Below are 15,363 nucleotides of genomic sequence, written 5' to 3'. Positions count from 1 at the left end.
GGGGGGGGGGGGGGGGGGGGGGGGGTGGGGGGGGGGGGGGGGGGGGGTCTACATCCTGAGGGGAGCTGTGGTGATTCATAGCCACACTGATGTGATTTGTGATGCCTTGATTCATGTTTAACAAGGAAATCGGGGCAGAATAGAAACAAACCGGCTCCCACTCACTTCATTATGAATCTGTTTTCTTTTTTGTTGTCGTTGTTCTGCTCTTTAACTCCAGTAAGCTGCTCTTCCTCTCGGCTTCTGCAGCTCTAAACTAATCCGCTTCACGTTTGAGACTCTGCTGTCCCTGATGTTAAATTTGCCCTGTAGCGAGGAATACAGCACTACTGTACGATAACAACACAATGCAGTGAGCACCGCAGCTGAAAGAAAAAGGGACCAAGAAACTGGATCTAAAAACAAAACATCAACTTTAGGAGGATTAACTGAACACCCGAGTGTGCCTTGTGATGTTCTAACACTGTAATCCAAGATGTTGGATTTAAAAAATTTGATTCCTTAATTGTGTCTCTGGCATGAATAAAGAAACAGATTATATATACAGATTTCATATTGCCTCTCAAATCAACCTACGATGTAGTTTGAACAGACTTTAATCCATCTTGAAAGGCTCTTGCCGTTTTTGAAATCTGTGAATTTATCAGTGAAGTTATGAATATTAGAAAGTTCCTGCAAAATAACGCTGTAATTTTTCTTTTATTAATTAATTAATCTGTCTGAGAGATTTCTATTTTTTCCTTTGTTTCCAGTGGAAACATTTTCTGAGCTTTCCTCGTCGCTGTTACTGTAAACTAAACATTCATTTTCAATTAGATTCACGTTATTGTCACTTAGATTCACATTAGATTCATGAACTAAACAAAATGAAGCATCATAAATCACTATATGGAATAAAACAGCTTAATTTTCTATGTCAGGTGAGAAACCACTTTATAGGATAATATAAGTATAAACCTAAAGTAAAACCTTTGCTCAGGAGAAATTATGACGGAGACCAGAAATTTGGATGCTGACTGAAGTCACCAGTTGAAGTGAAAATGTTTTTTCCGCATGCTTTCCTATGGGTTTTTTTTAATTAATATTTAACAGCTGGCTAAGTATGAACAGTGTCAGACATGATGTGATTTTAACTTGCCAGGATGGATTTAGTCAATATGGCAACAAGATGTTTGTGTGGTTGTTGTGGTAACAAGCTGTTGGGAAAACTGTGATAAGATCACTCAGACCGGCTGTCACATTGCCAGAAAAACCTGAGAGAAAATCAAAACCAAACTAAAGGAAATAACATCTTAGTGCTTTAAAAGACAACACAGACATAGACTGAAGACATTTTTTGTGGTTCAAAAACAGCACAGACACCCACTTCTGTAGAAGTAGTCAAGGTAAGGCTGGATTACTAACAAAGCAGGTAACTTCTCCCGGGGCTGTAAACTTTAAGGGGACCCCAAGGTTCATAGTTCACTATGTGGTAATGTAAACAGTAACGATAACTGAGGCCGTTGAGGCTGCTCCATAGAAAAACAGCAGCATCATGTGTTTCAGGAAATGCCCCAAAACAACATTTGTTTATTTTCAAGCCTCTAAAGACCGCAGTAGTTGTGACTGCCCTGGACCGTCTGGCGCAAAGTAGGAAGTCAGTTGATGTTAGTGGAGAGCAACAAAGTCCAGAGAGGGAGGAGGTCATGGTGGATGGATGGGTCAACAAAATATGGGAATAATTTCCTGATTTCACCCTACAGTCAACGCTGGTTTCGTTTAACTCAGACTACGATCGTTCTCCGACCTTAATTAAGTGGTTATTGTTGTAACCATGACATTGAACCTTTACAAAATCGTAATTTTAATCCAAACCATGATATTCCAAGTGATTTTATACACTAAACCTAACCAAACCTTGACAATAAGAAGACAAGGAAACGGTTATTGATCTCGTTCAGGTAGCAGGACAAGTGACGTATTTCTGTTATTGTTTAGTTTTGAGTACCCTCGTTTTGAGGGTCCCATTTTGTAGAGGGGTCAGAATGTAGTTTTTAGAGCATATAAGGGTTTATATTTTGCATACATGGCGCATATTCATAAAAACATTTTTATTGGATTCTTATTCCCCGCGACCCTATACGCAGGATGAAGATGGATGGATGGATGGATTCATATTATTTAGGATTGACTAGTAACAGGTTTTCACTGAATAAAGTATCAAACAGGTGTGGCTATAGCTTAGGTTGCAGAGCATGTGGTGGTTCAGTTCTCCTCCAGCCCACATGTGGAAGTGTCCTGGAGCGAAACGCAGAGCCACAAATTGCTCCTAAACACACGTTGGTGCTAGCACATTTCATCTCCCACCTCCAATGGTTAGGGTATCTGTTTGTCTTGCATCTCACGTTTTCTTGAAAATATAGAGGAAGGAGCACTTTGTGTGACATGACCAGGAGCCAATCAAAAAGCCACAACTCAGGCCAACAAAGCAAAGGTACATTCGTCACACTTGCTAATGAGGGATCTAGGAAAGAGCAGTTCTGACAAATAGAAGAGGAGACAAGCGGACGAGCATCAAGAAGCTACTGTTCACAAGCTTAAAAACACAAGCTTGGTCACATGACGATAATAAAAATATTGGTTTACCTTATTACAGTATCACGGCCCAGTCCTAGTGGAGTCAGGCTGATACAATTACTGTCCCAGCTAACAGAGACACTTAAATAAATATCTGTCTTGTGTTTTTACAGGAAGTGCAGGGACTCCGGTCACCTTTAACGAGAATGGGGATGCTCCCGGACGCTATGACATCTTCCAGTATCAGATCAACAACAGGTCGATAGCAGAGTACAAGGTCATCGGACAATGGACCAATCAGCTGCATCTAAACGTAAGGACCAATAATATCAATGTCTTTCTGTCTTTTGTCAACCAGAGTGAGGGCGAACCCTAATCATATAATGGAGACATGTAGTATTACTGTGGGGCAGGCATTTTTTAGCCAACAAGGTTGTAAGTCGGACTTAAGTCGTGTTTTGATTGATGTAGCAATGTCTGATGAAATATTTGATGAAATATTTATTCTTCTTTACAGAAGAAATAAAGAGTTTAATGGAGCGAACAAGATGCTTCAAATCCAGCTCTCCCAAGTGTGTTCATTAAAATATCCTCCTCTTAATCATGATTTTACTCTTGACCTTAGAAACAGCAGTTCTCCACATACAAGTTTGTTCCGGACATTTAAACCTGAGTATGCCATGAAATTGTAGATGTTAAAACTTTCCATGTTTCCTAGCACTTTAGGACTTCTGTTACTGCTTGAACTTTTAGCTTGAAGGTTCGTTCTTGACCTTGGAATCAGCAGTTTGACAGAACGATTTCAACTCAAGGTCCACTTACTAAATCAAGCATGTTGTTTGTTCCATAAAAGATTAATAATTTCCATAAAAGATGAATAATTTCTTGGAGTGCAGTCATGTCTGAAGCCCTGCAGCAGTGATTTGTTCTGCACCAAACAGAACCACATCAGCAGCACACTTTTTAAAAAGCCAGTAATGCCAGAGTTTGGGGTTTTTCTCAATCTTGAGAAAAGTGATAGTGGAATTGCAGAGTTGCCCCCTGCTGATCACGATCTAAACTCATAAATGCAAAAAATCTCTACCATTTTAGGGTGTTTTAAAAGTAATTAAAACTGTGTTGATGCAGAACCTGATATGATCAAACTATTCTAGAGACTAGTGTTCATTCTCGGTAATGGTAAATAAAGAACCATTTGTTGAGTCAGTCCCTGGATTGACGTTGTATTCCTTCTGATCTGGTCTTATTATTCTTAACGTCATCAATAAAGCAATAAATAATAACACCGCAGATGGCCGTGATGAAACCCGCAATGCAATTCACTCATTCGGTTCTTTACATTTGCAACCAAACCATTGACCGGGAAGGGAAATTCTGTTATTCCACTATCGCTTTTCTCAATAGAGAGAAAAAAAGCGCATTGTGTCATAACTGGCTTTATTTAACTCAAATTATATATTGTCTCTATGTGGGAGTCCATATATTATGTTCCTGTTAGAGTGAGTTTATCCCATGTTCAGGTAGTTTCACCAGTCTGAGCCTGAAGCATCAGTACTGACTCAGACCTGTGAAAAAGATGTCGATATCTGATAATTATGATGTTGCTGAGCATCTTGTTCAGCTGCTCAGTTTGAAGATGAATGTTCAGCAGCCTGGGTCCTTCTCCTTCCCCTCAGATGGAGGCCCTGCAGTGGATCACCGGCGACTCCTCCCTGCCGGCCTCGGTTTGTAGCCTGCCCTGCAGGACCGGCGAGAGGAAGAAAGTGGTGAAGGGCGTCTCGTGTTGCTGGCACTGCGAGCGCTGCGAGGGATACCATTTCCAGGCAAGTGAGTTCACCTGCGAGCTCTGCCCCTACGAGAAGAGACCCGACCAGAACCGAACCGGCTGCCAGGCCATCCCCATCATCAAACTGGAGTGGCACTCACCCTGGGCACTGCTGCCTGTCTTCATCTCCGTCCTGGGCATCATCGCCACCACCTTTGTCATTGTCACCTTTGTCCGCTACAATGACACACCCATTGTTCGCGCCTCGGGGCGGGAGATGAGCTATGTGCTGCTGACGGGCATCTTCCTGTGTTACATCATCACCTTCCCCATGATTGCCGCACCCGATGTTGTAGTCTGCTCCTTCCGCCGCATCTTCCTGGGCCTCGGCATGTGCTTCAGCAACGCTGCGCTGCTCACCAAAACCAACCGCATCCACCGCATCTTCGAGCAGGGCAAGAAGGCAGTGACAGCGCCACGCTTCATCTCACCAGCCTCCCAGCTGGTCATCACCTTCTCGCTCATCTCTGTTCAGCTGCTGGGTGTCCTTGTGTGGTTTGCAGCCGACCCGCCTCACACTTTTGTGGACTACGGCGAGCAGCGCACGCAGGATCCTCAGAACGCTCGTGGTGTCCTTAAGTGTGACATCTCCGATCTGTCACTGATCTGCTCCCTGGGATACAGCATCCTCTTGATGGTCACATGCACTGTTTACGCCATCAAGACGCGTGGCGTGCCAGAGACCTTCAACGAGGCCAAACCCATTGGATTTACTATGTACACCACCTGCATTATCTGGCTCGCCTTCATCCCTATCTTCTTTGGCACGGCACAGTCAGCTGAGCGGGTGAGTGTGTGATAAATAATATACTGTCATGTTTTATTATTTATGTTTTATTTATTTATTTAATATTCAGCCCTCAAACAGAGTTTGGAAACACAGGCTGGATTTGAAACAGTCTACTACTACTATCCATATAGCAGTACGTACTGATTTGGCCTAAATGTAGCATGCAGTATGCAAACAAAAGCAAAATCTACAGTAGGCCTATGCAAAAAATACCCAGATGTCTTTCTTGTTATGACAAATGCAACTAGCTATAATGTTTGTCAGAGATCGGCTGTAGCCTTGTTCTCTTTACACAAGATTTAATTAGAAAAAAATGTTATAATGGGTACTAACATTTATTTTCCTCCTATTGTTTACTTGCGCTTTCCAAAATTGGAAACCGGCTAAGCCTCTCCTAGCAAAATAAATTATTTTAACAGCTTTATACTGCATACTACTAAATAACACACTGTCTGCAGCATCTGCATTTACTCACACACATTCTGTATGAAACATTCTGTATTGAAATCCTGTAGTTTGTGATGGTGAAGCTCCCAGTGGTGATTGCAATCAAGCTAACAGATAAGGTTAAGGCATTACTGTAAATCCTAGCAGGGCTCCATTTTGAAAGCAGCAATTTTATATACAGCGTCTGTCAATATTGCCAACTAAAATGAGACTGTTTCTACATTAACATTATAATCTAATTAGAAGACACAGAAAGACCCGTTGTACAGCTACAACACTTTAAAAGGGTCTAAAATATGCACTTGATTGCACATGACATCATGCTAACAGTCGGACGCTAACACCAACAGGTAAAAAGTCAGTATCGACACCATAATCTAATTAGAAGACACAGAAATAAAGATGACATTATCCTTATCCTCCTATTGCAGGGTAGAGCTAGCTTTAACTTCCAAGTCCAATAAAGAGCAGGACAGAGCTGCTAACGTTAGTCTAAACTGACAAAGATGTTCCAGTTCTGACCAGGACTTTCCTGTAACCCCAGAAACTGATACGCTGTTGTTAGCAAATTTTTGATTTAAGTTTTGATTTGGTTCCACTTTATTATCTGAATATTGTTCTGAAATGTGTCTTCTGAAGAAAAAAAAGCACATTTAACCAAACAACAACAAATAAATACTACAAACATATATTACATCAGACAATACAAATAAGAAGCTGCAGTGCAATCAATTTAATGCTTGTGTAAACTTTAAACTACATCTCATTTTCTGTTTCCACACATGTTAAATACAGAGGTTTATTGTTTTCAGAGACAGACTTGTGTCTACAAACCGGAGTTAATACTCTGTTCTGACTGACTAATTGATGATCGATTAGTTTCTGATCACCACACGGGCAGCCCAGCCTGCTCTGCTGCCTCTCGACACATATCTAATTAGAGCAAAATTAAATTTAGCACATTCAGACAACAGTTTTTGGGTTGAGTTTGCTGTAAACGAGCTGCCAGATGGAGGCTTTTGCTCATTATTGTGTCTGCTGGGAGATCTAGAGGACAGGTGGAGCGATTCACTAAGATATCCTCTAAATATAGTTTATCAGTCTTTTTCAGTTTATCAGCTGCTAATGTTCAGTTACTAAGGATACTAAGGACTGACAATAACCCCAATGTGGATAGGACATATGATTTTCAATCTTAGCCTGAGAAGAGTTCTGGACAGGTCAGGCTTCAAAAGTCGTCCCACAAAATCATGTCAAAGTGAAATTCAAATTTACTTATTTTGTCATGAAAAAATCTCAAATGTCAAGATCTCTGATAAAGGCATTTCAGTGTTTCTTTAGCCTTCAAGCCTCTGAGTGGGAACTTGTACAAGTTTGATTGACAGCTGAGCCAGCAGCAGTCCCGAAAGACAATTAGCTCATTTTAACTGCATGAACTTCTTCATGCAAGATCTTTTAAGAACCTCGTGAGACTTTGTAACAAGGCTCTGATCCCACGCAACAAACAAGGATGTTTCAGACATAGCCTGCATCTTGTGGGGGCTGTGTCTGGTCCAGACTGAAATGTCTCAACTGAATTACCATGACATTGTGTACAGACCAGATGGAGTTCGCTCTGTTGAGATGGAAATGTAGATTTTTTTCGTACTTGATGATTCTACGCACCTGTAGGACTTCTTGTCCATATTAACTTAAAAGTTGTGCTTGACAATTTATTCTTGACCTTGGAGACAGCAGTTGTCAAAACAGTCTCAATCATAAGCGGAGGTAGCGTGGGTGCGTGGGGGCGGCTAACCCAGGGCCCCAGCTGGTAGGGGGCTCCCTAAGTGGACCATGAAGTTTAGTTCAGGTGATTGTTGTGGACACAAACGAACAACAGCGGTACATGTTGCTGCGCTGTACTGGTAGATTTCAGCAGCTCTTATGAAATGAAACATTCCCTTCACTCATGGTTTCAATGGTAAACCACCACAAGAATGACAACTACCAAAAACACACTAGATTCTAAGTCAAAGTCCTCTGGAAGCTTCTCAGCAGCGGAGCATGTAGCTGCCGCACATTAACGACTTGTTTTTAATTGTCCTTTTACTACATTCTTCAAAGCTCTCTGTGGCTCGCTTTCATTCCTCGTCTTGACGGGTGCATCTAGCACAACTACCAATAAGACTGTAAATGCTCCATATTTGTATAGCGCCTTTCTAGTCTTTTTGACCACTCAAAGCGCTTTTACACTACATCCACCAGTCATACACTGAGCTTAAGTGCTCAAACGGAAACTTCACACTCATTCATAAACTGGCGGGGCAAATCAGGGGCAAATTGGGGTTCAGTATCTTACCCAAGGACACTTCGAGGGATTGAACCGCCGACCTTCCGATTAACGGCCAACCTGCTCTACCTCCGCTCTACCACCTGAGCCACAGCCGCCCCATAAGTAATCCCTGTATATTGATAGTGACTTGTCCCTATTAAATTCTACGCCCCTGCTGAAGTCCCTTACTTAGGTTTTGTTACACAGTCTTAAGATGAACTGTGTAGCTGAAATGTTCAGGTTTCTTCTGATACCCTGATCTGATAAGGACCAGAAATGTCCGACAGCAGTTTCTGTTTTACCTTGGGTTATTTTTACCCAGAGAAATAACTTACTCAGCACATTCAGACTTGCTCAGCTGAAGATTTCATCACCATCCCCATATAGACTGAGGTGTCACATCAAGTAGCCGGCAGCTTTCCTCCACGAGGTTTCAGAGAACAGAAGTCTGCAGACAGAAGCCACTTCTTCTGCAACAACGTTCAGGCTATTACTGAAAAACTGCAGCCAAAAGAAACAGAATATGTTTGACTAACAAGAACATTTCCTAGTTCATTATACAGAGAAAAATGAAATGTATTTTATATATTTTTTGTACTCCGCGACCCTGTACGCAGGATAAGCGGTTGACGATGGATGGATATTTTTTTGTAATCACACAGCAGACAGGCCTTGGAGCGTCCACGCTGTTAATTGTGGGGAGAAACACAACAAACACCTCAGGCATTCTTATTCATTATTCACTGAACACTGTTGTTTCTGCTGTTGGACTCTTTATCAGCCTGCTGCTGCAGCTCCAACTGACCCGTCCTGCCTGCTGTAAACCTGTGAATAATGTGACGGGTTTCATATAATCAGACTAGGTAAATCGAACACCTGTGCTTCAAGTAAACATTTAGAATTTAAATCCAACTGCTTCCATTCACGTCTAAGTTGATTTAAGAAACTGAGAAACTATTATTTTAGCTATATACTAGAGGATTTTAACATAACTCTGTATTGAAATGATAGCTGAAAATGAAGGTATCAGAAAACTGTTTTTACCGAATGGTGAAGCGCTGAAAGAGTTTAAGTAGAGGTTATGTGACAGTTGAAGTTAAAGTAAGAACAAAAGAAGTTTAAGTTTATGTATAATCACTGAACAAAGATGAAGAGTCTGTTAGATTCTGGATCCGTGGAAGTAAAAGTGCTGAAGGGAAGACTCAGTTGAAGTTTCGCTCTGACAGTTGAAGTGTTGAGTGACATGTAAGCACTGAAAGAAATGGGAATAAATTGTGTGTGTGAATCACAGCAGATCGTATTGTAGTTCTAAAAACAATAGGTGCAGAACTTTCTTTATTTTTAGTGCTTGGTTGTAGGTTTCTAGTGAATGCATTAAGAGTAGAAATGGCTAGAGTTTCTATACTTGTTCTCACTGCTGAAAATTTGCAGTTGAAACTTTTGAAATAGTTTAAAAGTCTTAACATGTTGAGTCTGAAGTTTTACCTGGAGCTGAAGCACTGAAAAAGTTGAGTGGCAGAATTTGTCCAAAAAGCTGAAGTGACAGTTGAAATGATGGTTAAGTGCTGCGAGGTGTTTCAGTTTAGGTGCAATCACTCTGTGAAGGCAGAGGCACTGAAAGGTACAAGGTAGATTTATTTGTCACATTACAACAGGTTGAAAAGTGAAATTGAGTTTATAACTCCCTTCTGCTCAGGAGCAGACAGTATACAGTAATATAAAAGCAATTATGAAGATGGTAAACAAAAATAAACTATAATCAGTGGGGCAGTGCTGAGGATGAATTTGAGTTTAAAAAGTCTGATAGCTTGGGGGAAAAAGCTTCCGCACCGGCATACTGCCTCTCTTCCTGTCCTTTAGTATCCTTTCGGCTCTGCGTAGGCACCCACCTCACTGATATCTCTGATGCTCGGGAGATGGGTACCAATAAAAGCTGTTAAAGTGTCAAAAAAACGAGTGCAGTGAGACCTAAGAAACATTTCAGGAGTTATTCTCTCCGCAAAACAAAAAAAAAACAACACTACACTCAACAAGACTTTCTAATTAAAAAACTTGGTGTCAAACTACGCCGCAGAATACACCCAGCAGCAGGATCAGCACCTCAGAGAGAGGCATGGCACTCAGTCCTGACAGAAAGAAGTTCAGAAAACAATAAGTGCACAACTTTCTTTACTGCTATACATTTTACTTTAAATAAAGTCTGTATGTATGACAGTTAATGAGGTTCAGGTGTGACTGGTCTCTTAATCTTTGTCCTGTATGGACATCAGGTGCAGGCTTTTCCTCATCCAGCTGACGGGTCTTCAACCTTCCCATGAGACACACGAGCCTGTGTTAGATCCCAAACAACATTGTTGAGGTCCTGAAATCCTCATAATAGAGATCCCAACAATATGTGTGTACTCTTCTGTCAGGTAGAGAAGGGAGGGACAGAAAAGTGAAAACCAATGAAAATCTAGCTACTCTGACTCTAGCTCAGTTTGTTTACAAGCATAAATCAAAGGTAAGACTGAAGTCCTTTTGGAGTTGTTCTCAAAGCTAAATGTCAACTGTCGGAAAATAGACTTCATTGATGGCTGTAAATAAACAGAGGTCAGAGGTCGGCCTGTTCATTTAGTGAGTTTAGTCAGTTTGGCCTTTCCAGTCACTGTAACTCACACTGAAGGTTGGAGCTGCTCAGAGAGTCTCAGCCAAGTTCATGCCGCTGCACACAAATGACAAGAAAACAGTAAAAAAAAAAAATACACAACATTACTGTCAGTAATTTCTATGTAGATGCATTGATGTGTTTTGCATGGTCCAAACAAAATATCCAGATACAGATAACATGTTAATACCAGGTGGAATCAGGGTCTTACTTTACATATCTTAGGAAAAACTTGTGCAAACCCTCCTTTGGAACGTTTTACACTCTCTTTAATTATTCAGAAACATTTTTACTTTCGTCTCAGCATCCAGACGTCTTCGTCTTTCTGCCAGCCTCCCCCAGATTTATTTGACCGTTGTTTTTTTCACACATCAACAGAAAAGTTTCACTTCTCCATAATGCAATATATCCCGTTAAGAGAAAAATAATTTCCTGTAGTTTCATCATCATCATTTCTCTGTCTTACAGCGACTGTAAAGCTGGATGTAAAAATGGTATCATTTTGTCAGCAAAGACTCCGGTTACTGCTGCTTGCGCGTCTCACTGCTTTCCAAACTGACTTTGATGGGAGGAACGTTGACAGAAGGATGTCAATTTTGAGACTCTACAAACAAAAGAAGAATCAGATGTGACCCAAGTGTTTAAGAGGGAGATCAAGTCAAGCTTGTCTTTACTTTGATCACCACAAGCTCCAAAAAGTTTAGGTCCCTAGGTGCCCCTTGGCACAAGGTCTCCCTCATACCTTATTGTGAGCCTTTCACTGATTGAGAATTCATTTCCATGAATGCAATCATGTAGCTTGTTTGTCGACCTTTTACTACATGAACTAATCAATGGAACAGCCAATTATGCAAAAATAACCAAGTAAATTATTTTCTTATTTAAAAAGATCTGCCTCTTGAGGCGCTTGTACTTTACTCGAGAAATTTTCCTTTTCTGTTTGTTCTTCTTCCTGTCACTACTCTTCAAATGCAAATATAATTTTTACTTAGCTATGTACAAGTTTCTGACAGCTGGAGTTACTGGTTCCTTTGCAGATAAACATTTGACATACATGATGCATAATCCATCCATCCATCCATCGTCAATCGCTTATCCTGCGGTCGCGGTGGGCTGGAGCCAATCCCAGCTGACATCGGGTACACCCTGGACAGGTCGCCAGTCCATTGCAGGGCAAGATGCATAATGATTTACTAAAATATGATTACATTTTCTTGAATGAACAACCCGACACTGTATAATGTAATTTAAAAAATGTTGCTTATATGTTAACGCATTAGTAATAATAATACAGTAATATAATCTATAATAATAATAATAATAATGACACTGAAAGGGGCCATTCTGCATAATGAGCACTGAATTCTGTTGAACACATACTGCGCAAACGTTTTCGGCAGGTGTGGAAAAAATGCTGTAAAGTAAGACTTCTTTCAGAAATCAACAGGTTAACAGATTATATTTTTCAAAGTGAGTGAACAAAAGAAAAATTCTAAATCAAATTAGCACTCTTTGCCTTCAAAACAGCATCAATTCTTTCAGGGACACATGACCAGGTACACTCCCCACAGACCTTCTGTGGATTTAGGCAGCCTCAGTCTTTCTCTTCATGTAATCCCAAAAAGAGCTCTGTGGGGGCCATACCATCACTTCCAGGACTCCTTGTTCTTCTTTACGCTGAAGATAATTCTTAATGACTTCGATATCACAAGATGAATAAGTATCCGCCTCTATTTCTCAGCATTGAGGAGACCATTATCCCGAACTCAGTTTGCAGAAAAGCAGCCCCAAATTTGCCAGGAACCTCCACCATGCTTCACTGTTGCCTGCAGACACTCATTGTTGTACCACTCTCCAGCCCCTTGGTGAACAAAGTGTTCCTCTTAGATGGGGGCCCTGGAAAATTACCTACCTCATAGTAAAGTCACTGCAACCGCAGATGGGTGTTGCATCTGCTGCAATTTCCATGTTGGTTTTGGTGGAGGGGGTGTCAGTGAGGGGGCTGGTGATATCTAAGCACCTCAGGCCATTACTGCTGTAAACCTCCTCGCTTCCTCTCTGTCATGCTGTGGGAGTGAGACTTAATAAACGTCTCCATTAAAACGTCTCCTTAAAACACTGCTCTGAAACAAAGCATTTATTGATATCTGTTCCTGCTACACATATTTATTTGTACTTGAAGTTGTCAGGAGGTTGTACTTGTGTGACCGCAGAACCTTCCAGATGATAAAGGTGACAGCAGAGGGTTTCTGTCATCCTGTGTAGTAATTAACTCATCACACACTTGTCTGTTGCTTTGTCAGCCTTTCACCACATTATTTATCAAGCTTAATGTCTATTTGTGAAGTGAGAAATTCAGTGTGTTATTTCCTACTGTTCTGTAAAATATTCACCGGCTGGTCTGAAAGCTCGCAGTCAAACAAACATCACCATCACGCTGAATGATTTGTTTGTACAACACAGTCTTAACTCTGTTCGCTCAATCTCAAACTTTGTCTCTGCTGGCCACTGTTCTAACCATAAAATAGAGTTCTTTACATTTTATACCCAGTCCAAAACTGATCTGACCCTGACATGACAAATTAAATCTGATCTGAAAAGACTTCCAGAACCAGTATGAAATAGAGCCAAGGAAAATTGGGCTCTATACAAAATGTCGTGGACTGGAACTAATCAGCTGATCTTTTAGTTCAGGCTGTGAATCTGTGGCAGGACACTCAAATTCCTGACATTTACAGTAGCACAGAGAGGGAAGCCAGAGAATGACTAATAAGCACATTAGAGGGGCTGCGCCCTGAACGCAACGCCGGCTGCCCCTAGGAGGCGTTCACATTCACAGGCAGGTAGAGGAGTCAGAGCCGCTGGGAGAGTCACGCTGCCTCCATACATAATGAACCAGGCTTTGATATTCAGTCGGAGGATCCCAGAGAAGATTAACATGCAGCTTCCACCCACAGCTCCTGCTCCTCTCGGGAATCCAACTCCTCTGACCTCAACTGATGAGCTACTTTCTAATATTAATATGCTAACGGTGCTATTATTAGTGTTATTTTCAGTGTCTGCAACCACTTCACACTGCCAGGATTTATCTGGGAGAATAAAAATCACAATAAAATATGTTTCACTCCTGCTTAACACATGTAGGTTATGTCTCCAGATGCTAAAAACGCAGATTACAAACCACACAAGATGACATGTAAAGACAGCAGAGATGTAAATTAAACAGCTTTGATGTAAGAAGGTATATTTTTGTCTCTTTTGATTTAGAATTCTCCCAGTAATCAGAGTACTGTGGTGAAAATTCAAAGTGCTGACTCAAAACTTCATCTGTAAACTCCCTGCACCGTCTCTCTCCGAGGCCCCTGTAACACCCCCCTCCCCTTCCCACGTTTGGAGATGATCCACCCTGATTAAAACAAATTAACTATTTTTAACTGATGGAGTTATTACAATTTATCCTGAGGGGACAAAACTATCAGGATCACCAAAATTTCACGGCAATCCATCTGATAGTTGTCGAGACATTTCAGTGGTAACCACAAAGGTAGGATTGATCATTAGGATCATGTGGGGATCATAAATATATCTGTATTTAATGTCATTGCAATCCATCTGTCACGGTTCTGGGATGTTGGTGTTTGTGTTTCCTGTTTTATTTTGAAGTTGCTCTGCTCCTGGTGTCATTGTGTTGTTATGCTTCCTGTCTGTGGGCTCCCTGATTGTCTGATTAACTTCACCTGTGTCTCGTTATCTCCTCCTCACTAGGGTATTTAGTTGGTCTGTTGTCTTCACGTTGTGGCAATTCATACTCCTTCTCAACATATACAAGTGCTGGTCATATAATTAGAATATCATCAAAAAGTTGATTTATTTCAGTAATTCCATTCAAAAAGTGAAAAACACACAGACTGATATATTTCAAATGTTTATTTCATTTAATTGTGATGATTAAAACTGACAACTAATGAAAATCCCAAATTCAGTATCTCCGAAAATTAGAATATTACTTAAGACCAATAGAAAAAAAAAGGATTTTTAGAAATGTTGGCCAACTGAAAAGTATGAACATGAAAAGTATGAGCATGTACAGCACTAACTACTAACTTGAACACCAACTAATACTTAGTTGGGGCTCCTTCTGCCTGAATTACTGCAGCAATGCGGCGTGGCATGGAGTCGATCAGTCTGTGGCACTGCTCAGGTGAGAGCCCAGGTTGCTCTGATAGTGGCCTCAGCTCTTCTGCATTGTTGGGTCTGGAGTATCGCATCTTCCTCTTCACAATACCCCATAGATTTTCTATAGGGTTAAGGTCAGGCCAGTTTGCTGGCCAATTAAGAACAGGGATACCATGGTCCTTAAACCAGGTACTGGTAGCTTTGGCACTGTGTGCAGGTGTCAAGTCCTGTTGGAAAATGAAATCTGCATCTCCATAAAGTTGGTCAGCAGCAGGAAGCATGAAGTGCTCTAAAACTTTCTGGTAGACGGCTGCGTTGACCTTGGACCTCAGAAAACACAGTAGACCAACACCAGCAGATGACATGGCACCCAAACCATCACTGACTGTGGAAACTTTACACTGGACTTCAAGCAACGTGGATTCTGTGCCTCTCCTCTCTTCCTCTAGACTCTGGGACCTTGATTTCCAAAGGAAATGCAAAATTTACTTTCATCAGAGAACATAACTTTGGACCACTCAGCAGCAGTCCAGTCCTTTTTGTCTTTAGCCCAGGCGAGACGCTTCTGACGCTGTGTCTTGTTCAAGAGTGGCTTGACACAAGGAATGCGA

The 15,363-nt window shown here is 41.2% G+C and overlaps 1 protein-coding gene across 13 annotated transcripts in view; it reads left to right on the top strand.

Annotated features, from left to right (window-relative positions):
* The window catches only part of LOC123961830 (metabotropic glutamate receptor 8-like), a 151,442-nt gene that overhangs the window by 121,128 nt on the left and 14,951 nt on the right, over positions 1-15,363 (top strand). For all 13 annotated transcript variants that reach the window (XM_046037557.1, XM_046037569.1, XM_046037567.1 and 10 more), the window contains 2 exons: positions 2,730-2,869; positions 4,233-5,168. In XM_046037557.1, the coding sequence (XP_045893513.1) occupies positions 2,730-2,869; positions 4,233-5,168 (1,076 nt within the window). The remainder of the gene's footprint in view (positions 1-2,729; positions 2,870-4,232; positions 5,169-15,363) is intronic.

Source organism: Micropterus dolomieu, linkage group LG22, assembly GCF_021292245.1.
Source record: "Micropterus dolomieu isolate WLL.071019.BEF.003 ecotype Adirondacks linkage group LG22, ASM2129224v1, whole genome shotgun sequence".
Taxonomy (NCBI): domain Eukaryota; kingdom Metazoa; phylum Chordata; class Actinopteri; order Centrarchiformes; family Centrarchidae; genus Micropterus; species Micropterus dolomieu.
Note: the sequence above shows the minus strand (reverse complement) of the source record. Positions and strands in the feature narration are given on the sequence as shown.